We start from the raw sequence: 23,230 nt of genomic DNA, 5'->3' as shown, positions 1-23,230 counted from the left end.
AAAGGGCCATCTTCCTGCTGCTTTTTCATTTGCAATAGTAGGGAGCTGGACAGGAAGTGAAGCTGCCCCTACGGGATGCTGCTACGCCACAACGCGGCCCCACTCCCACTCCAAGACATTTAGGAAGGTGAAGTGAATATGTCTGCTCTCTTGTCCTCCCCAGTTCACCACAGACCCACTCAACTTTCTCTTGGGTGTCTCTTTGCTTGATTTCCTCTACCAAGAATTCCTCTCACTTCTCCATCTGTCCAAAACCTCCCCTCTCCTAAGTCCTGGCTCAAAGTCCCCTCCAAGGAACCTTCCTGACCACTCCACCTCCTCCACAACGCTCCCACCTTTATTTTCCAGCCCCTCTGTCACTTCTTAGCCTTTTGTTCCATTCAGCTCTGTCTTGTTCTCCAGTGGTTTGTGCATTTAACCCCTACTCCCTGGGGTCTGAGGACAATTTATTTGTCAGACCTATGGCATGCCCAACATGGGTCTGGGAATACAGCTTAGGTTCAAGAAAATACTAGTTTGTGTGAATGTGTGTATGTTGGATTATCTGCATATTTATGGTTTGTGGATCCCGAGGGGGTTTATAGTGTGTACTCAATGCATATGTTTTGTGTAGCCCTTCATTTAGCCAGATGACCCTTACGGAATACCTGCGTGTTTGGTTTAGCACGTGGACCTGTGCGTACTCACTGTGTGCCTCTGTGGCTGTGTACCCTGTCCGTGTGCTGGGTATGTTGTGTAGTGTCTGGAGCATCTCTGTAGTGTATGTTATTTTGAGTGCTTGAAGACACGGGAACTGTGGCTCTTGTATGTCGTGTCTGTGTGAAAAACGCAATCTTCAGAGGCAGAGACACAGGTCTGGCCAAGGTCCCTTCCCTCCTATCCCCTTGGACCTGACAGCAAGTAAGTCATCCAAACTGCCTGGCCTCGGCTTCCACATCTATAAAGAGGGAGAATGAGAACTATTATCCCATAATTATACACCTACAAGAGCTCCCTCATAGGATGCTGTGAGGACGGAGGGTGAGAAGAAGTAAAAGGTACGAAGGGCCCAGCACAGCGGCATGCAGAAGGCACTCAAGGACTGTTGAGTTCCATTTCCCTGTGTGTAAGTGAGCAAGGCCCTTGAGCCCAGGGAGTGCCTGACCTGGACTTCTAGACGCCTCCCCGCTCCATGCAACCCCTGCTTCAGGCCTCCACCCTGAATCCCAGACCTGGGCAAGTCCAGAGTCTCAGTGGTTGGAGCTGGAAGTAAACCTAGGATTCAAAGCGACTTCGGAGCAGCTTGAACTTGGACTTGTTGTACTTGGTGATGAGGTCCAGTTTGCTGTGGCCCAGAGTCATTCGTTTCTCATCACTGAGCAGGTCATTGCTGCTTCCGTTGCAGTGGCCTCTGGCAGGGCCCCCAGGGAGGCCAGGCTCAGGCCCCTGCATGGCACCCTGGAACTGATGATACTTGGTGATGAGGTCCAGTTTGCTATGGCCCAGAGTCAGCCGCTTCTCCTCCCCAGGGCCCACTCCAGCTGTACCTGTAGGACTGGGTCCTGGAAGGCAATTGGGCCCGGGTCCCTCGCTCCGGAACGGACCAAACTTTGTGATGAGGTCCAGCTGGCTGTGACCCAGGGTCTGCCATCGCTCATCTGGACCCTGTTTCCCAGGCCTGGCTGAGGAATTGGCTTCAGGGGGCACTCGGGAGTCCTGGGCCTTGGGGTCCTGGAGCAGGAGCTCCAAGTGGCCATGGTTCTGATTTGGGGATGACTTCCTGTCCTCTGGAGCCTGATCACCAAGTCTAAGGGAACCTGACTCAAGGGCACCCCCCTGGGCCTGAGACAGGAGATCCAGGTGACTGAAGCTCTGGCTTGAGGACAACTTCCTGTCCTCTGGGGCGTGCTCTGCAGGCTGCAGGGAGCCCGTGTTAGGGGTAACTCCAGAGTCAGGGCCTCCTGCCTCTCGGGCCCTAGGGAAGGGGACAAGTAGGTCCAGCTGGCTGTGACTCTGGCTCAGAGACACCTTTCTCTCCTCCACTGTCTCCAGGCCCACGCCAGGGCCCCGCTGACCTCGCGGAGGGCTGGGCTCCTGGCTTCCCAGAATCCCATTCTCTGGGAGCCGAGACAGAGCCGGGGCACCCCTGGGAAAGTGGAAGAGAGGGCGGGGGCGTGGACGAGGGAGCAGAGGTGCCCCCACTGCCAGGGTCAAAGGGCTGGCACTACTGTGGTTGAGGGCGGGGGAGGACTGGGACCACAGGGATGCCCCCATCTTGCCCAGGTTGGGCCTGAAGGGCCCAGCAGAAGAGCCGTGGTTAGGGTCTGAGAGCTGGCGCTGCAGGGCGGATTGGCCACTGGCTTCACGACGGGCAGGGCCTGGCGAGAAAGACCCCATACCGTTGTCACTGCAGCCACGGACTCCTGGTAGAGCCAGGTAGGAGGTGCGGCCCATGAGAGGTGAGTGCTTGATGCTGCTGAGGCTGGTGCTGGAGGGTGAGGAGCAGGTGGGGCTGGGGATGCCAGGCCTCAAGGCCAGGGCCACGGCGGGGGGATGCAGTGCCGGAGGCGACAGCGGATCCTCACTGCTGCAGAAGCCCTGCACGGGCTGTGACTCGGCGTACAGACAGCGGAACTCCCGGTCAAAGTCCTCCACGATGCGGCCCCTCAGCTGCAGCACCATGCTGGTGTGGGCCTGGCTGCAGAGCCAGGTGAAGCTGGGGGAGAGGGTCCGGTCAGGAGGCAAAGGGCTAGGCCCTGGGGCTCAGCAGGAGTCACAGCCAGGGGAACTTACCCGGAAATGGGACCAAAGTTCCACCCCCAAGAGGGCTCACAATGGGGCACGGGGCTCCAGCTCCAGAGTCTGTGCTCATTCTAGCCCTGCTGATGGGATTTGGGCACATGACCGCCCATCCCAGGGTCTCAACTGCCCCATCTATAAAAACGGTGAGGAGCCCTGAGGTCCCTCTGGTACTAATGTGCCATAGCCATTTTCTATGCCAAGGGCATTAAAGGAACCCTTCCACTAGAGTGAGCTCCTCCAGGGCTGGCTTGCTCCTCACCCTGTCCTGAGCTCTGTGTGATGCCTGGCACACACTAGGTGCCCGGGACATGAACATGAAGGGACAGATGGCTGAACGGAGGCAAGTTCAAAGGTGCCCTTCCAGCCCCCCGCTTCACTCCACCTGCTCACCTGTAGCTGCCCACCACCACCTGCTCACAGTCAACGATGATGAACTTCTCCAGGGCCTGCCCCGTGAAGCGACGGCCTGCCTTGCTGCAGTACGTGTCCCCACACATGCTCCGCACACGCATGTTCTAGGCCAAGGGGAGAGGGAGGTTGAGAAGTGACCTTGAGAATGGACCTCAAGCCGTGTTTACGCCCCAAACAGTCACCCACTCCCATTGAGCCCCAGTGCTCACTGGCTGCCCGGCTGGCTCTTCTGCCCTCCTGGCTCCCCACCTCCACCCCTGGTTACTGCCCCTGGTTCTCACTGACCGGCAGGTGCCCCCCATTGAGTTCCATCTTATAGCACATCTCCAGGAAGTGCTTCAGGTGCTCCTGGGCCAGGAGCAGGTAGACAGGGACGCCACGCCGGCTCGAGGCCTCCATGAGGTCACACAGAAGCTCCATGTCAGTGAACACATCCATCACCACGGCCACCACCTGGAGGAGGAAGGGTGAAGCTTAGTCCTGCCCAGGGTACTGCCCACATGCAGCCCAGTCCTGGAGAAGAGTCTGGAGCTGGAGGCCAGAGCCTGTGGGAACATCTGGAAGGGCTTTTCCCGGTGCCTGGCACAGGGGTTCTTAACTTGGCCACTGGAGATTTGAATGGCTTGACTCTCTAGTTGTTTGAAAGTTTTTGAGTGCATTTTTCTGTGGACAGAGTATTTGTCATCGGATTGTCATAGATGTCTGTGTATCAACTGCACCAGTCCAAAGCCCCACTGTGCATTGCAGCACAGAGGGGTCAGAGGCAGAACCCAGCCCTGATTCCCAGGCTAGCCCCTCGCACTCCCCCACTAGCCCAGGGCCTGTGTGTCTGAGGCTCTCCTCTCAAGGACCAGAGCTGCAGGCCATGTCGTGGGGTCTTTAGGGCCCTTTGCCAAGCCTGCCTTGTTTCCCTGTGAAGTGACAGAGTTCTGCTGTGACACCTAATACAGGCTCCCTGACTTCCACGTGTGCCACGTGCATCCGAGTTTTCTGCACCGTCGAGAGCTGAGGTTGGTGACCACTGCTATAAATGGCTGCCTCAGAGGCCCCTGGCAGCCCCCAGGCACCTCCATGCCCCTCCATGCCCCGCCTTCCCTTCGCAGGTGTCCGCTAGGGGACTCTTCTCTCCCGGGAAGGGCCGAGGGCAGCTCCGTACAGAGCACGGGACTCTGGCTCTGGAGCCAGACAAAATGGGTTCAAACCCAGCCTCTGCCACTTCCTAGTGATGGGGCCTCGGGCAAGTCACTCCCCCTCCGGGAGCCTCAACTTCCTCATCTGTTAAATGGAGGTAATGATAGCTACATCCCAGAGTCCTGGGGCATTAAATATGAAAACAGTTGACACACAACAGAAGCCCAATAAATGTTCCTCTCCTGCTGCCTTCTTCAGACAAGGACATGAACTGCAGGGAGAGGAGGCCCTTCTGAAGGTCATTCGGAGTCAGCGCCGGCTGGGAGCGGAAGCCCGACTCCCATCTCAGGGATGGAAGGGAGCAGGGCGGGGAGGCAAGGCGCTGGGGGATGCGCTAGTCCACAGCAGGGGTCTGGCCAGGAGTGGAGGGAACAAGGACGGGCCAGAAAGATCAAAGGGGCAGGGTGATGACAACAGCAACAGCCACACTAATAACCCCATCCCCGATGCCAATCAGGCCTGGCGCTCCCCTGCCCGGGGCACAGGCAGCCTTGCCAGAGAGGCTGTGGAGGTCCCGCTGGGAGCTTGGCTCCTGATTCCTGCAGCAGGAGCCTGACTTTATCTCAAGTCCTCCAGGGGTCATCGTGTCCATTCCTCTGTCTCCCGGGCCAGAGGGCGGCATGACCATCCCTGCCTGCTCCCCTGAATCTCTGTCCTGAGCCCAGTAACTTCTGCTCCCCTTCCTCAGCCTAGCCCTGGAGGTCACACAGAGGCCCGGGCAGCTGAACCCCCACCTCTGCTTCAGGCCAGCTGGGGAGAGGCAGATGGGCCAACCAGCGGGACTGGGCCAGCGGTTGGAGCCCCTGCCCTCTCCCTGCGTCCTGACAGCCTGTCTCTGCAAGTCAGCGGGGTGGCTCAGATGTCCTCCGAGGTGGGACTCTTAGTGTGAGGAAGATCGCAGATCCTCTGCCGAGAGAGGCACCAGGGCCCGTCGTGCAGGAGGCACTGCCGCTGTGTCCTCGGGCGTGCGTGGAGCGCCTGCAGCCATGCCCCGTTCACATCCGTGCCCTCTCGAGGGCCAAGCAGTTAAGAAGGGAAATAAAACCCATGGCCGTGCCCTGGGCGTGTGGAGGCCAACAGCGGGCAGACGTCCCGGCCCCAATTCTGCCTCAGGATCACTGTGTAGCCCTGGGTCCGTCCCTCTCTCTCCCTGGGCCCCTGTTTCCACATCTGGGACAGGAATGAAGATGAGGCCCTTACCGTGCGCGCCTGGCTGAAGAGGAAACGCAGCAAGTCCTTGATGTTCTTGGCCTTGTCCCTCTGGAAGTGGACCACAGCTTGGGTGGGGCTGAAACCTGTGGCCTGCGGCACCTCGGGCCACCCCAAGTCCAGGTCCGGGGGGTCCACGTCAGAGGCCATGGGGAAGTAAGTGCCCGAGGTGGCCTCGGAGAGCAGGCTGAGACGGTCAGGCCCCGAGGCCTCCAGCCCCTGGGCCTCGCTGAGCTCAGGGCCTGTGCGCACATGGCTGGTCATGTAGTCCACGTCCAGGGCGCTCAGGAAGGGCAGCTCCCGCTCCTCGGAGATGACCCGCAGGTAGGCCGCCTCGCCGCGCTCCAGGAGGGCATCGGCCGCCAGCCGGGCCGCCTCGCTGTGCTGCAGCACCAGGGGCGAGCTCTCCCGCCACCACGGCCGCTTCAGCTCCTCCACGCGGCCCCGCAGGGGGCCCGCCATGCCTTGGGCTGCCAGGCCTCCCAACATGCCTGCCCACCCGGCTGCCTCACCCACCGGCAGGCTCCATGGTCCGTACCCCAGGTCGGCTGAGCAGGAAGGAGAGCCCAGCAGCACCGCCTCTGCTTGCGTGTGTGGCGGGGGCCCCCCGCTGCCACCCTAAGTCAGCACTGTGCTCCGCCCCATTGCCCCTGGCCTCTGGAACCTGTCAGGTCAGCCCCACCTGTCTGCCTGCTGTTGGGACTCGCCTGCTCAGAAGAGCCCTTGGCACACGCTCTGCCTCCCTACCCTCTGCACCCTCAGGACACAGACCCACCCCACCAGGCTCCTAGCAGTCCCCAAACCCTGACCTTCCAGGGCCCCGGGGAGCTTGGATTTTAGAAAAGAGGGGCCCAGGCCTGCTCAGGGACGTGCACACACGTACACATACATGCACACACACACCTGGGGTGCATAAGTGACTCAAGACACCAGATAAGCAGGTTGGTAGCAGCTGATGGGCACGCAGACACAGACTCCAGGCTGACACGCGCAGACCACACACTTCCCTGAAGCCCACCCACACAGGCTGTGGCACACACTACTTTACAGAGCAACCACAGAGCCGCAAACACCATGACAGACAGTGCATGCCTCGGAGCCCGTGTGCTCAGGCCTTCATGAGAGCCAAACAGCATCCCATGGAATCACTAAGAACATCTGGTCCCCGCTACCAGGCCTCTCTGCACCTGTGGCTGCCCTGCCATGCGGTGTCATCATAACTGCCCCCATCCCACCTTGACCCCGGCTCTGAGCCCAGCCTCCAGGAGTCGAGGGCAGGGACCCTCACCTAGCCCCCGAGCATGACCTGGACAGGTTAAAACGCAGCTCTCCCATACCCCCCCAGCCTCCACCCACCCTGCCATACGGATCCAGGGGGTATGAGATCCTGAGGTTCACGTGTGCTCTGAGCCCTGCTGCTGCGACACGCCGCTCCAGATGGCTGTGTTTCAGCACCCTCAACCCCAGGGATGCTCGCAGACTCAAGCCTTCCTCCCATGCTCCAGGGCTGAGTAGCAAATGCTTACAGTGCAAAAAGTGGTTCTGGAAGACAGGCAGACGCACTGCGGGTCAAGAGGCAAAGAGGCAGGTGTCTGCTCTCTGCCCCAACAAGGCCAAAGCCCCAGAGCATGTACAGTCTGCCCCGCGGAGGCCAGTTGAGAAGCTTTGTTCTGGAGACAGGGCCAGCCCATGGCAGGTGCAGGGGACGGGGGGCAGGGAGCGGACTGGGCACAGTGGCCGTGGCCTCTCTCTCAGGAGCGACGAGGTCTGAAGAGGACGAGGGGAGGGGCTGGCGCTGTGGCACAGCGGGTTAAAGCCCTGGCCTGAAGCGCCAGCATCCCATATGGGCACCGGTTCAAGTCCCGGCTGCTTCTCTTCTGATCCAGCTCTCTGCTGTGGCCTGGGATAGCAGAGGAGGATGGCCCAGGTGCTTGGGCCCTGTACCCATGTGGGAGACCCGGAAGAAGCTCCTGGCTTCGGATTGGCGCAACTCCAGCTGTTGCGGCCATCTGGGGAGTGAACCAGCAGATGGAAGACCTCTCTCTCTCTGTCTCTACCTGTCTTTGTAACTCTGACTTTCAAATAAATAAATTAAAAAAAAAAAAAAAAAAGAGGACGAGGGGAGAGCAGGGGATGGAAGTCCCGTCTCGCAACCCTGTGCGGTCCTGATTGCTCTGGCTCATCTGCTCTGAGACCCTGTCCAGAGCCCAGGCTCTTCTGGCCCACAGAGCTTTGTACAGGCCCAGCACATGCATGCGGGGACGCCCAGGGCGACTTAGGAGCTCCCTGAATCAAGCTGTGCCCTGTCACCAGGGCTGAGTGGGGCTGGGGCCGTGTCGGTGAGGAGAGGGCCGAGGCCAGGGGCTGAAGTGCTGGGTGCAGGGACACAGCGGCCCTTCCCTGCGGGAGGGGAGGGGCGGGGGCTGAGTAAACAAAGCCAGCTGTGGGAGGGTAATAAGCTGTGGGGGTAGCTGAGGTAGCAGAGCCCTCATTAGGGCCTTATCTCCAGATTTGTTGGAGGGGAGAAGCTCCTGGGAGGCAGACAGGCCTGTCTGTGCCGTGCTGAGTTAATTGTGTTTATCCCTCAGTGTGGAGACGTCCGTTTCGTGGTAGAGTTTTGGATCTGTATCTTGCTTATTTTTCATTGTGGTAAAATGCACATTAAACTGACCACTTTGTGAGTCCAGCGCTGTGGCATAGCAGGTAAAGCCGCCTCCTGCAGTGCCAGCATCCCATGGGCATTGGTTCGAGTCCCGGCTGCTCCATTTCCAATCCAGCACTCTACTGTGGCCTGGGAAAGCAGTAGAAGATGGCCCAAGTCCTTGGTCCTCTGCACCCACGTGGGAGACCTTGAAGAAGCTCCTGGCTCCTGGCTTTGGATCAGTGCAGCTCTGGCCATTGTGGCCATTTGGGAAGTAAACCAGGACGGAAGATCTCTTTCGCTCTCTGCCTCTCTGTAACTCTGCCTTTCAAATAAAATAAATAAATCTTAAACAAACAAAAACCTGACCACTTTGGTGGCATTCAGTGCCTGCACCTTATGCCATCCTAACCACTACCATCTCCAGAACGCTTCACCTTTCAACGCTCAAACTCTGTGCCCACTAACACTAAGAACCATCGCCCCATCTCCTCAGCCCCCGGCAGCCACGTTCTGTTTTTGTGACTGTGACTGTTCTAGGTACCCTATTTTCATGGACTCACACAGCGTTGGTGGGTTAAGCTAATGCTTGGGATGCCTGCTTCCCATGTCCAAATGCCTGGGATCAAGTCCCACCTCTGTTTCCAGTCCAGCTTCCTGCTAAGACACCCGGGAGGCAGTGGATGGTGGCCCAAGTACTTGGGTTCCTGCCACTCAGGTGGGAGAACTGGATGGAGTTCCTGGCTCATGGCTCCAGCCTGGCTCAGTCCCAGCTGTGGCAGGCATTTGGGGAGTGAACCAGTGGATGGAAGCTATCACACTTCCTTTAAAATAATAATATAAATCAATAAAACAGTTGCATTGTGCAGCATATGTTTTTTAAAAAGAGGGGTGGGGCGGGAAGACTACGTTGAAGAAGAAAGGGTCCCTATGAATCCCTGACATCCTAATAACACTGTGTGAATCAAACTCAGTCTCACAGGGTGCAGATAGGCCAAGCGTCCCTGTGGGCTGAGCGAATGGAGGGCATGGGGAGGGTAGACAGGTGGAGCGTAACCTTGGGGCCAGGCCCAAGGCTGCTGGGAGCCACACGGACAGACCCAAGCCCAGGCCCTGGTCGCAGTGTTTGGGCACAGGTCCCTTAATGACTGTTATTAAGAGGAAGGAAACTATTTTCCTGTCCAGGAGGTGTGTCAGACGCCTGCCTGGCATCGCGTGGCCATCCTGGGGGCCATTTAATCTTGTCAGTTGTCTCTTATGGGTTGAGTGGCGCCTGGGTAGGTGACTGTGGTGTGGGGGTGGTGAGAGCAGAGAGGGGGAAGCAGCCCTCCCGATGCAGCTGCTCCAATGCCGACACTACCTCACACCTTCACCACAGCGCCCGGGAGAGGAGCAGCCAGGGCCTGCAGGGGAGCCAGTGTGTGCCCACATGCCTTGATCCAAGGCAAAGCCACCTAAGAGCCAGAGATAGCAGGGGACATTAGTGGGGAGCCCCAGAGGCCGGCTGGAGCTGAAAAGATGAGAATGGGTTCAGGAGGCACGGGATGGCACGGGCAGGCGGAATGCTCCAGGCCCCAGGAGGCGAGCAAGGATGTCCTCCTGGGAGGTGGCGGCTACGACGCCTTCTGCAGCCATGCGGTGCAGAGCCCTGGGGGTCCTGCGAAGGTGCTGGGCTCTCAGCACAAGATGAGGGCACGGAGGTTGGAATGCGGCATCTGGGGGGGAATTCAGGAAGCAGGCCCCGGGGGAGAGTGGTCCAAAGCATCAGCCTCCCAGAACGGATGTGGTCCCCCTTTCGCCCACACCCTTCCCTCGACCCTTCTGCTCATCCCACCTGGTGCAGGGCCGGGGTGGGGGTGGGGGAGCCCGTCCCACCCCTCCTTTCCTTAACAGGCAATTCCCACTCCACTGTTTGTCCCCACTTGCTTCTTCCTTCCCAAGGCGGGAAGAATGGCTTGTCTCATTGGTGGTTAGGGGAGGGGGTGGGCTCAGGTCTCTCCAGACTTCTCTGATTTTTGGTCCCACTGTCGGCAAAGGTAGCGCATGCTCCATTCTCCATTCGCACGTTAAGTCTGCAGAGGAGGCCCTGCCCCTGTGAGGGAGGTGTCTACGCTCTCGGGGGGGCAATATGTCCATTTGTCCAGACAGTGGAAGCTACGTCCTTCAGCTTTATCAGTAATACAAGCCAACGTTTTTGTGTCTATTAGCGTCTTCTTATTTTTTCTTTTGTGCTGAACTTGGGAGGGGAAGACATTATCTACTGACCCCTTAAGTCCTCAATGTGACTGCTCCAGCCACCGTTCCCGACCCATCCCATCTGCTCTCCCTGTCCAGCCAATCCACCCAACATGGACGCTAATGCCTACTTATTTATGCTAGCATTGGGGTCTCAAAGATGAGTTAAGAGTTCATCTCTGCCCTGGAGGAACGCAGTTTAGTGGGGCAGGCGGACTCATCAATAATTATAAAGCATGGAGGAAGCTAAGCTTTAAACAAGCGCTTAAGGGATCATGACCTGTTCCGGAACCTTGGAAGAACCGCATCCCCGCTCCCACCCCTCAGCTAGGGTCAAGCCCTGCACACCCGAGAGGTGAAAGAGCTCTTTGGGAGAAAAACGAGGAAGAGGAGCAGCCAGCGGGGCCTACAAGCTCTGACCTCCAGCTGTGAGGCTGGAGTGGGGGCTCTCAGGGGCTCCGCCTTCCCAGCAAGAGGTGGCTGGGCTGGGGTCACTGCAGTCCCCTGACAACATCACTGCCGGTGCCTGAAGACCTTTAACCACGTTACAGGATCTTCTCCTTCTTCTCCCCTTGACTCAGGGAGGGAGACCTTACCTGGGGCAGGGGCAGCGTCCTAGGCTCAGAGGCCACAGAACACTTTGATGGGTGGTTAGCACCGGGGCAGGGATGAGTGGGGAAGAGGGTCACAGTCAGGGGCCTGAGGTCTGGCCCACCCCTGTCTAAACCCGGCAGACACAGTGCATGCATGGGAAGCGTGGGAAGCCCTGGGCAGACCCAGGGCCTTGCTCCTAAGGGACAGGTCTGTCTGAGACTGTCCTGTTCTCTGCCCACAAACCTGCCCCCTCCATTTCCCTCCCTCCTCACCCCAAGGGTTGATACACTCCAGACCGCTGGGCGTGGGAAGCAGCTGGCCTGAACTCTGCCTTCCCCAGCATCCCATCTGTCCTCCCATCCTCTGGTCTCCTCTCCTCCAAGGCCAGGCCCCTATTTCGGAGGGATCCACTCAGACTAGGAGTGCCGAGTGCCAGGGAGTGTCCTCCTCCACTAAGCGCCACACGTGGCACCAGACCCCTGCCCACCCACCCTCACACCTTCAGCTTTCTCCCGAAAGCCCCTGAGCTCTCTAGCCACAGCAGGCTTTTCTCCATTTCTTCTCAGCAAGGCACCCCCTAAGATACCAACTGATGCTGCCTTACTCTGCCTTCTTCACCCTTGGCAGACTACACTCTCTCAAAAAGCTTCCTGGATAGTAAGTCTCAGGTCATTCAGCCTCACCCACTCTGCCCGCCCCGGGTCTCCTTCTCGAAGCTCTCCTCCTGCCTGGCTTCCACTCACTCTCCTGTGAGTGCTTCGCACTCCCTGGGTTACTCTCACCTCTGGGAACTCCTCCACTGACACGACTTTAAGTGTCCCTCTATACACAATACCGAGGGCCAACATCCTCCACCCCTCGGTCCCAATCATCCTGCCCCATGCCTTGCCCTCCCTGGATGGTTCCCCACACAGATACGACATGGCACCAAAGCAAGGAGCAGAGCTCAGAGGACACGACACTGCTCGGCTCTGTCACGGGCCACTGGGCACCAGTCAGTGGCTTCTTCTCAGGGACCGGTTCCCTACTGCATGATGGGGACAGCAACCCCTGCCCTGCCCAGTTTATAGCAAACAGCAACTCTTCCAAAAAACACAGTACAAAGAGGATTCTTTTCCAGCTCACTGCCAGACTTCGTCGCTATCTCGGGCCCTAGGGAGCTCTGTGGCTGCCCCCTTTCTTTGGGCTAGACGTGCAGTTAGGCATCCAGTCCTGGTGAGTTTTTGTCTGAACTGTCTCTGGGGTCTGAATTCCCCCTTTGAATGCCTACTACCAGGGCTTCCGGCCAGAAGGCTGGCCTCCCTCCCCTTCCTGTGCACCTCCGTGTATCTCTCCTTAATGGGAGCAAGCTGGGTTCCGGCTGCCGCCCGATGGTGCGTGATCCAGGCTCCCCATCATGGCCACACTTGAGCCTGAAGAGCTTCCTGCTCCGTGCCTTCACCAGGACAGCTCCTCCGGTCCTGGCTTCTCCCTCCTACCGAAAGCTGGCCCACTTGTCATGTCCTGACTGCCTGCTGTGATTTTGCCAGCTAGTGTGTCTGTGTGCACACACAGCTCCTGCAACTAGAAAATGCTTTTTTTTTTTTTAATTTGACAGAGTTATAGACAGTGAGAGAGAGACAGGGAGAAAGGTCTTCCTTTCGTTGGTCCACCCCCCAAATGGCCGCTACGGCTGGCGCTGCGCCGATCCGAAGCCAGGAGTGGGTGCTTCCTCCCGGTCTCCCATGCAGGTGCAGGGCCGGAGCACTTGGGCCATCCTCCACTGCCTTCCCGGGCCACAGCAGACAATTGGATTGGAAGAGAAGCAACCGGTACTAGTACCCGGCACCCCAACCGGGACTAGAACCCGGGACTAGAACCTGGGATGCCAGCGCCACAGGCAGAGGATTAGCCAAGTGAGCCACGGCGCCGGCCGCTTGTGGTTTCTTGTTTTTTTAACAGACCAATTGCCCCTTCCTCCACCCAGAACTCCCTTTATAGAAGGGAGTGGGTTTGGGTGCACGTAGGGGATGTGTGGGCCTTTCCAAGCTCGTTTCCCTCACCTACAACATGAGCTTAATAACTTGTCCTTCACAGGACTGTCACCAAAGATTGAGACAGCAGCCAAGTACAAAACCACGCCCAGCACAGAGCAGGAATGTACAACACAGCTGCCTGAGCTGCAGTCTCAGCTTGATGGAAGTAGAATTCACTCTATTATTTTAAAAATGAAGCTAAGCCGGCGCCGCGGCTCACTAGGCTAATCCTCCGCCTTGCGGCGCCGGCACACCGGGTTCTACTCCCGGTCGGGGCGCCGGATTCTGTCCCGGTTTCCCGGTTGCCCCTCTTCCAGGCCAGCTCTCTGCTGTGGCCAGGGAGTGCAGTGGAGGATGGCCCAAGTGCTTGGGCCCTGCACCCCATGGGAGACCAGGATAAGTACCTGGCTTCTGCCTTCGGATCAGCGCGGTGCTTCAGCGCGCCGCCCGCGGCGGCCATTGAAAGGTGAACCAATGGCAAAGGAAGACCTTTCTCTCTGTCTGTCTCTGTCTCTCTCTCTCTCACTGTCCACTCTGCCTGTCAAAAAAAAATTTAAAAATGAAGCTGAAAGTTTATTTAAAATGTTTATTTAACACCTCTATAATAGTTTCCTCTAGAAATTAAGAAAGGGGCCAGTGTTGTGGCATGGCGGGTTAAGTCACCCTCTGCAAAACCAGCATCCCATATGTGCACTGCTTTCTGTCCGGCTGCTCCATTTCTGATCCAGCTTCCTGCTGATGGCCTGGGAAAGCAGCGGATAGTGGTTGAAGTCCTTGGGCCCCTGCCACCCATGTGGGAGACCTGGAAGAAACTCCTGGCATCTGCCTGGCCCAGCCCCGGCCCTTGGGGCCTTTTGGGGAATGAACAAGCATATGGATGATCTCTCTCTCAGCTCCCCCATGCCCCTGCCCCGTAACACTTTCAAAATAAATCTTTATTAAAAAATGAAAACTAAGAAAAACATATTTCCTTTTTTTTTTTAAAGATTTAGTTATTTGACAGAGTTAACATAGAGAAGGAGAGGGAGAGAGAGAGAGAGGTCTCCCATCCGCTGGTTCACTCTTCAATTGGCCGCAATGGCCAGAGCTGCGCAGATCTAAAGCCAGGAGTCCTTCCGGGGTGCAGGGGCCCAAGGACTTGGGCCATTTTCTCCTGTTTTCCCAGGCCATAGGAGAGCTGGATTGGAAGTGGAGCAGCCGGGATTGAAACCGGCGCTCATATGGGATGTCGGCACTGAAGGTGCCCATATTTCCTCTTTTAAAAAGAGTGTAACAGAGAGGAAGAGACAGATCTTTCACTCACTGGTTCACTATTCAAATGCCTGCAACAGCTAGGGCTAGGGCAGGCCAAAGCCAGAAGCCAGGAGCTCCATCTGGGTCTGCCACAAGGGTAGCAGGAACCCAAGCATTTGGGCTATCATCTGCCTCCTCCCAAGGAGCATTAGCAAGAAGTTGCATCAGACTCAGAACAAGGCACTCCGATATGGGATGCGGGTGTCCCAAATGGCAGCTTAACCCGCAGCACCACAATGCCTGCCCCTATTTGCTTCCTCGAGTGAGTAAATATGCGATTAAACCTCTGTATCCATGGGTTCAACCAACCACAGATGAGAAAGTTAGGAAAGTGCACCTGCACTAAATGTCGATGTTTTTTTTGTCATTCCCTGTGACACTACTCACGTAGTATTTACATTGCATTACACACTGAAAGTATCTAGAGATGATTTAAAGAACAGGGGTGGGGTATGCATAGGTTATATGCAAACACCATGGCATTTTACATGCAGGACTTGAGCATCCTGGGATTTGGGTGTCCGTGGGGGGAGGCGTCCTAGAACCACACACACCCTCCTCCCCGCTCCCTGAACACTGAGGGATGACTCTACTTCCATTTATGTGAAAATGGGAACTACGTAATCACAAGGGTTTTCTTTTTCACCTTCCTGGCTGCCAGGAAGCGTAGAGCAAGGTTTTACACTCAATTGCAGATCTCCTTGCTGACCTGAAGGTGGCAGTGTGGTATGGGGAAAGAGCAAGGGTCCTGGGGTCAGAGACCTGGGCTGGGACTCAGCTCCTCTGACTCTGGATCACTTCTTAGGCCTCTCTGGGCCTTAGTTTCCTCACTTGTGGAAAAGGGATAATAAAAACTATAATAAATATAGTAATAAAATAATAAATATAATAATAAATGGAATAAAAAAATTCTTACTTTATGGAACTGTCGTGAGACAACACATTTAAAATGTTTTTTTTTTCTTTTCTTTTTTATTTTTCTTTTTTATTTTTTTTGACAGGCAGAGTGGACAGTGAGAGAGAGAGACAGAGAGAAAGGTCTTCCTTTGCCGTTGGGTCACCCTCCAATGGCCGCCGCGGCCGGCGCGCTGCGGCCGGCGCACCGCACTGATCCGATGGCAGGAGCCAGGAGCCAGGTGCTTTTCCTGGTCTCCCATGGGGTGCAGGGCCCAAGCACTTGGGCCATCCTCCACTGCACTCCCGGGCCACAGCAGAGAGCTGGCCTGGAAGAGGGGCAACCGGGACAGAATCCGGCACCCCAACCGGGACTAGAACCCGGTGTGCCGGCGCCGCAAGGCGGAGGATTAGCCTAGTGAGCCGCGGCGCCGGCCCATTTAAAATGTTTTATAAAATATCCCAAAAAATCTATTTGCAACCTAGGTTTTCTTTTTAAAGATTTATTTATTATTTATTTACTTGAAAGTCAGAGTTACACGGAGAGAAGGAAAGGGAGAGGGAGAGGGAGAGGAGGAGAGATAGAGAGAGGAGGAGAGATAGAGATCTTCCATCTGCTGGTTCACTCCCCAATTGGCCACAGTGGCTGGAGCTGCACTGATCCAAAGCCAGGTGCTGCTTCCAGGTCTCCCACATGGGTGCAGGGGCCCAAGGACTCAGGCCATTTTCTACTGCTTTCCCAGGCCACAGCAGAGAGCTGGAATGGAAGTGGAGGAGCCAGGACTTGAACCAGCGCCCATATGGGATGCCAGCACTGCAGGTGGTGGCTCTACCTGCTACACCGCCGTGCTAGTCCCTAGGTTTTCTAACATCATTTTTCCTCTCTTCCCTCCCAATACTTGCATCTTACTTTTTAAATGTTAATAGTTTACAGTTTTATTATAACTATCTTTTTGTTTGCTATGATACTTTCTGGAAGTACAGAGAGTACAAATAAATGACGTAATTGTTCCTAAAGCGCAATCTCCCTGAGGACAAGTAATCATACCCTTCACTTGTTTTGTATAATAACAACTCACATTAGAAAAACACTTAGTTGGGGCCAGTGTTGTGGTATAACGGGTTAAGCCACTGCCTGCAATGTCAGCATTCCATATGGGCGCTGTTTCAAGTCCTGGCTTCTCCACTTCAGATCCAGCTCCTGGCTTTGGCCTGGCCCAGCCCTGGCCACTGTGGCCATTTTAGGAGTGAACCAGCAGATAGAAGATCTCTCTCTATCTCTCTTCCTCTCTCTCTGCAACTCTGCCTTTCAAATAAAACACATCTTCAAAAGAATAAAAAAAGGAAAAGAAAGAAAACAGTTATGGAAAGAACTTTTGTGTTTGATTCCTATACTAAAGTAAAAAGAAGTACTTAATACCTAAGCATCATTGTTCAAACCGTCGACCTGTAGGTCAGACTGACAAGAGTCCAGAAAGGGGCTTTGTGGCTGGACTCCCACTGATAATGACTGAAGATTTAATCACTTATTTGCTCCTTCACTTACCGAAGTATGCACTGAGCCCAGCACTCTGCCAAGCACGGCAAAAACAAAGGAGAGCAGCACTGTGTTTGCTGTGCGGCGGCAGCTCGCTGGCCGCAGGGAGCAGCACGGACAGCGTGCACGTGCCTGGCGAGGGCTCGAGTGGAGCTACTTGAGGAAGCCTGGACGTCTCTAGTTAGAAAGGGAGGGATGAGCGCTGCAGGCAGAGGAAACACTAAGTAGTCTCTCCAGGTAACCCCAAGTGGTTCGGTCTCCTAACGACAGGCTGGCATGGAGGTAGGGGATCCAACTAAGAGCCTGGTGGTGTTGAAGGAACATGGAATGTATCTTGGGGGGGAGGGGGAGGACTGGCAGAGTCAGTGAAAGATGCTGATGGCCAGGAAGGGAGGACTATGGGACACCACAGACATGGCAGGGCCAACGTGGCCCTCACGCGTGGCTCCATCTTACGAGTCACTGTGTTTGATGAGGACAGGCTCTGCAGGCAGGGACCATCTACGTGTTGCTGGAAGGACCCACTGGGGGCCAGCGCGGATAGGGGCCAACTAAGAAGGGGAGTGAAGCTCTGGAGCGGGAGCGGGCCCAACAACCATCACGGTTCCTTCCCCATCTGAGGCTCCAGGATTCCCCGGCAAGCCCGGTAGCTGAACTGGGGCTGTGGGCTGGAATCTGTGGCTGGGGAGCTGCCCTGGGCAGCAAATGGGTTAACGCTCAAATAACTTTTATATATGAATTAATGTGTAGAGTTGGGAGCCAAAATCTGTTCCATTAATTTTTCCATCCATTCCAGGAGCAGTTAGGTACACACAGTAAAGTTTATTTTGGTGCATGGTATACTTCACTCCATTAAAAATAAATTAATCAGCAAATTCCTGCCTGGCTCAGCTCTGGTTTATGTAAATAGTGCCCAGCTGTAATGAGTTACAAGGTGTTATTATCTCACACACACAGAGGCTTCACTCTAGAGCTCTGTGCGCAACAAAAGCTTCTTAAATAAACTGAGAGAAGGCGGTATGATTTGTAATGTTTTCACAGAAGTGGGATATACCTCACCCATATAGAGTTTCTTTATATGACTCATTTTATAGCAAGTTAAATGAAGGAAGTTTGACGGGGGAGGGAGGGGCAATACGGTTCCCCGCCCCTTTCTTCGATTTAAGAAAGTCCCCCAAGACATGACCCACACAAGAGGGAGGAGGGGACTGGTGTGGAGAGCTCAGCCCAAGGTGGCTCCGGAAGTGGGGAGGAGGTGGAACGCGGGGACGAATGATCTCTTTTCTCTACCATCTCCCAGAAGGGGAGGCCAAGACAGGAAAGACGCACGCTCCTCACCCAGTTCATGGGGTGACAAAGGGACCTTTGTTCTCGAGGCCTCTTTCCAAATGACCCAGGATGGGCCAAGCCCCTCGGCCCTCTGAGGCTCCTGCATCCCGGAGGACTGGCTTGCAGGCACTGGCCCACGTCCATGTCCTGCAGGCAAGCTGCGGCACACTCTCCTGACCTCTCCCCTCACCCTGGTTCTAACGGAGCTGGGCAGAGTGGCTTATGACATCCACCAGCCACGAAGTTTCTAAAAGACCTTAGAATAAAGAAGAGCCTGGCGGAGATAAGTCTCTGTTTCTTTTAATGGCCGGCTCAACCCCATGGCCCAGAGCTAAGGGACACAACATGGTTATCCATCTTGAGTTGGCAGCGTTACAAATCGCTCCTAGGCCACAGTGGCCCGCAGTGGGGTGTCCCCTTTCTAACCTGTCCCTTCCTGAGCCTTTGGAAAAGCTGCCAACCACACGTGGCTGCTGAAAGAACATGGGGGGTATGCCCTCGGGGAGCTCCTGCTTGGAGCTTCTCCTGAGGAAAAGCTGGGCATTCTCCCAGGGCTGCCCCCCACCAGAACAGACTCCTGGGCACAGTAAGAGGAGATGCAACACAAGAAGGGCCAGGTGTTTGACAGAGGCTGTTCACAGGTCAGTTCAGGCCATTCTCTGCAGGGTCCTGGGCTCAACAGTCACTTCTCTCCTGGCAGTTCTTCAAAGCCAGCTGGCCAAAAGTCCGGGAGGAGCAGTGTGTCAAAGACCCTCGTCATTGTACGTGGGCGAAAGGGGCTTCAGGATGCTCTGAGGATTCTTCTCCACTAGAGGGCGCCAGCTCACCTCCCCTGTCAGAAGCAGGTCTTCACCATTCATGGAGTCCAGGTACTGCATCTGCATGGAGAGAGCAGGGAACAGAGGAAGAGACAATGACAGGACAAATGTGAGGTGGCACGAGGAACCAGCCTCCCCGAGTGAGAGAGGGAAGAGGACACGAGGGGACTTCTGGCCGTGCTAGCTCCCAACCAGGGGTTTCTGGTCTCCCAGGTTATTTCACTAAGATTTGGCGAGAGAAGTCCCGGGGAAGCTCACTGGGAAGGTTTTGGAGCATCTCGTACCACACACCCACCAAGGACATCCACCGTAGGCCCGCCCGAGAGAGCTCCTGCAGCAGGAAGTCAGGGCTTGTGACTCACAGAAGGCATCCTGTCTACGCCCACCCAGCGCGGCAACAACAACAACAAATCCCAATTCTACCCCTCCTTGGTGGTGTTCCCAAGGAGGCCACTTCCTCTCTGATATTTAGTTCCCTGTCTCATAGAGGGGACTCAAGGAGAGGTACAGTACCGCATGCGCACAGCACTACTCACTCGAAAGTTTTCCTACTTTGTACACCTCCGCTGTCCTCCAGCGGCCCTGATGCTGGTCAGCGCCCAGTGCCCCGCTTCCAGGACGGCCGGGAGGGCCCATCCCCGTGAACAGCTCTGCCATCGAGACGGCGGCAGTCCCGGAGCTCTTCTGCTGCCTGGCAGCTCTCCCCTCCGAGCCTCAGTGTCCCCTCCAGAACTGGGGCCACCCAATGTTGTCCCCTCCTGCTCCCCAAACTGACAGCTGCTCTGACATCTGGAGACACCATTCAGGACCTCTGGGCTGTCTTCAGCCTTCAGACTCTGGGCACACAGTTGGTGAGCTCCGGGTGCCACTGCCCTGGGCAATGCTGGACCCCTGGACGCTGTCCCTAGGAATCTCAGTACAGATGCTCTCTATGGAGGGAGGCACTTGTGGATGGAGGGGAAGGAGAGCAGCTCAGGAAGTGGGCTCAGGTGGCTCTGCAAGAGGCCAGGGAGTGAACAAGGGCTGGGTCTCCGGAGACCATTTCTGGAGGACTCCCAGGAGCCTGCAGGGAAGGAGGGCAGCACAAGGAGAAATGCCTGCAAGCAGAAGGGCAAAATCCAGGGTGAGAGCTGATCAGAGCTCAAGTCAGCACCTGATTGAGAAAGATGAGCCTTGATTTGGGGGAGCAGGGAGGGGAACTAGAAGCTCTACCTTGAGCCTTGGGTCACCCCCTTCTTCCAGGAATTCCTGGTCCTGATGCTTCAACTTCAGGCTGTTGACCCTTGAACACCGCTCCGGCCTCTCACATAGCTCAGGTCTAGATTTCCACATGCCCTGCTCTCCGCCCAGGAAGGAAACTCAACTAAACTGTCATCTTCTCCAAAGCCCACTCCGCCGTCCAACTGCTCCATTTCTGTGCTGAATGCCACCACTTTCCCCACCTCCTGGGTTGAGAACTCAACATATTCTCTGACTGGGTCTTGGCCCATTGAACATACCGAGCAGCACACAACAGTGCAGAACTACAGTCCTCCCCAGTCCTCCCCAGTCCTCCCCAGTCCTCCCTAGTCCAGGGGTCAGCAGGAACCTCTCCCTGCCGTCTTCCTCACCAAACCATGAGCTGGCTCCTCAGGGGCAGTGCCAGCCTTAGTAATCTCCCCTTTCCTACCACAGCGACTGGCACAGCAGGTGTTCAAAGGATTGATGACAGAACTGAGTTCCCATCGAAGCTTCTGGCATCCCTAAGAGGCCCATCGCTGTTTTCTACTCCCCAGTTCTCACTGGTGCCACAAGTCCGGGCCTCCTTACAGGGACACTGGTTGTGGTAGCCCCTTTCTTTAGGGTCTTCAGAGGGGTCCCAGCTGTGCCCTGTCAGACTCTGGCACAAGCCCACCATGGCAGATGGAAACCTGAGTGGAGCACTCAGAAAACACAGCACGTGCTTTGCCAACTGCTGCTCCTTTCCGAGACTGAGTCCAGGCAACAGTGCCAGGCTCAGGATGCCCTGTGCGTGGGGCCCTCTGGCCATGGTGCTATCTCCCGGACTTGGGCAGATTTGAAGAATGGTCAAACAAAGTCCTGGCTTCCGGGGTTCTTTACCCTCTAGGTCTGAAGAGCCCCAGGATACGGCTTTTCTGGTAGCCAACTGGCCATAGCCAGGACGACGGTCCGAGTCTTCTCCTCAAGAGCTGGGGTCTGACCTTCCCTTTCCTGCTGTTGAGATTTGAAGGCCGTGGATACAGGTGAACAAGGGACAACTATGGCACAAGCCCCTTCCTAGCTAGGCCCGGGAAGCAAAGGCGTGACTCATGGGACAGCTGAGCTGATGAGCTGTCTGTTGGCAGCTGAGGTCTCCAGTGGCCACGTCGATCACCTGGCTTGGGGTCCGAGGCCAGCTGTGCAGCTGACTCACTGGAGATCCTGGGAAGGCCTCCACATTCCTTGTCCCTATCACTCAGCCCACTCATCCATAAAGTATGAGTTCTCTTCAATGTGGGCCCTGGGAGCAGGATCATGGAGTTACTTCTCCATGGGTTCAAGGAAGGCTGTAGAGGTAAGCAGTCTTTACTGTGAAACTTTTCTCCGAGAGCTCTGATGCTGCCAAAGGGGTGAGGAACTGAAGTGGGGACTTTGCTTGACTGTGGGAAGAGGCTGGGGGTATCTGTGGAACACTGCCTGCAGCCCAGTTCCACTAGAAATCAGGAGCAGGACAGGAATCCGGACACAGCGGTCACTACACCCTCTATACCCAATGCCCGGTTCTTTCAGGACTCCATGGGGCAGTATCTAGCATGGAACCTGGCACACAGCAGACAAGGAGATGTGCAGTGACTGAGTGACTTCCCGTTTCTGAAAGCAAGAGGTTACTCACTGCCTTCTCTCTCAGTCACTCTCATTCCCTGCCCCCTGCCTAGTTCATGGCTGGCCACACAGAAGATGCCTGCTGCTTAAGTGATGTGGTCAAAGTTCCCTCAGACAGGCCCCTGCTAACTCAACCTCACATGATCCTGATCGTCCAGCGTCCACAGACTCAGGGAGCACCCGCTTTCCACAGGCCCTGGAGGGGAGGGGCAGGACACACACCTGTTTCCTCACATATTCCACCAGCAATTCAAGCTGCCGAGGGTCTTCACACTTCTGATTGAAGAAGGTTCTCCAGAGAGCAGCAGCCAACCCATGATCATCTGAAAGGATCCCCTGGAACACACAGCACAACAACTTGTTTCCTGAGTGAGGAGTACCACAGGCGTGACACCAAAGCCGGGACACTGTGAGCAAGCTGGCCATCACACAACTGGCTCAGGAGGACCTCGCAGACTCTGAGACAGGAATGGGACAGCGACACCACAGAGCTGGAGGGGCTCCCATGAGCACACCTTGTGCAGCCCCTTCATTTAACAGACACGGGAAGAACACGGGACCCAGAGGTAAGGGGATGCACAGCTGGGACATGTGTCTAGTGGACCGTCCTGGGCACAGCTCCCACTGTTCCACACTTGAGAGGCTAGGAAGAGCACAGCTGCTCCTGCTGGTGTCCACAGGACATGGAGGGAGGCAAAAAACATCTTTTTGTTTTTTTAAAGATTTATTTATCCGGGCTGGCACTGTGGTGGTTCAGCTCAGCTCTGGCCACTGCGGTCATCTGGGGAGTGAATCAGCAGATGGAAGACCTCTCTCTGGCTCTACTTCTCTCTGTAACTCTGCCTTTTGAATAAATAAATAAATCTTTAAAAATTTTTTTTATTTATTTGAAAGTCAGAGTTACACATAGAGAGAAGGAGAGGCAGAGAGAGAGGTCTTTCATCCACTGGTTCATTCCCCATTTGGCTGCAACAGCTGGAGCTGCGCCAATCTGAAGCCAGGAGCCAGGAGCTTCTTCCAGGTCTCTCACGTGGATGCAGGGGCCCAAAGACTTGGGCCATCTTCTACTGCTTTCCCAGGCCACAGCAGAGAGCCAGATTGGAAGTGGAACAGCTGACTTGAACCGGTGCCCATATAGGATGCTGGCACTGCAGGCGCCGGCCCCTGGACTGCATCTTTATGCTTGGTCCAAAGGCACAAATCTACAATGGGGAAGAAGTGGGTACTTGTCTTCAGTTACCCAACCCTGGGCTGGAAACGGCTGGTCCAGGCTATGCTGTTCACCAGGTCTGCCATGAGCCTAAGAGGATCACAGAGAATCTCTCCTGGCACAGGGGAGACCTCTGTTGGGAAGCCCAAATATCAAAGAGATTCACTAGAACCTCAGCCACAGGCCAGGGCCATTTTCTAACTTGGACCT

At 55.9% G+C, this 23,230-nt stretch overlaps 2 protein-coding genes across 5 annotated transcripts in view; both read right to left on the bottom strand.

The window, feature by feature from the left end:
- Positions 1-1,254: 1,254 nt before the first annotated feature.
- Positions 1,255-6,054, bottom strand: FAM83C (family with sequence similarity 83 member C). Its single transcript, NM_001171497.1, is given in 4 exon segments — positions 1,255-2,695; positions 3,172-3,296; positions 3,478-3,645; positions 5,584-6,054. Coding segments are annotated over 4 exon segments (2,205 nt in total).
- An 11,549-nt stretch (positions 6,055-17,603) lies between these two features.
- The window catches only part of UQCC1 (ubiquinol-cytochrome c reductase complex assembly factor 1), a 134,495-nt gene continuing 128,868 nt past the window's right edge, over positions 17,604-23,230 (bottom strand). For all 4 annotated transcript variants that reach the window (XM_002710826.5, XM_017341660.3, XM_008256062.4 and 1 more), the window contains 2 exons: positions 22,033-22,146; positions 17,604-19,008 (listed from right to left, as the gene is read on the bottom strand). In XM_002710826.5, coding sequence (XP_002710872.1) covers positions 18,874-19,008; positions 22,033-22,146 — 249 coding nt within the window. In that variant the 3' untranslated portion in view covers positions 17,604-18,873. The remainder of the gene's footprint in view (positions 19,009-22,032; positions 22,147-23,230) is intronic.

The sequence above is a fragment of the Oryctolagus cuniculus genome, chromosome 11 (assembly GCF_964237555.1).
Source record: "Oryctolagus cuniculus chromosome 11, mOryCun1.1, whole genome shotgun sequence".
Classification (NCBI taxonomy): Eukaryota; Metazoa; Chordata; class Mammalia; order Lagomorpha; family Leporidae; genus Oryctolagus; species Oryctolagus cuniculus.
The sequence above is the reverse complement of the archived record's forward strand: the minus strand, read 5'-3'. Positions and strand labels throughout refer to the sequence as shown.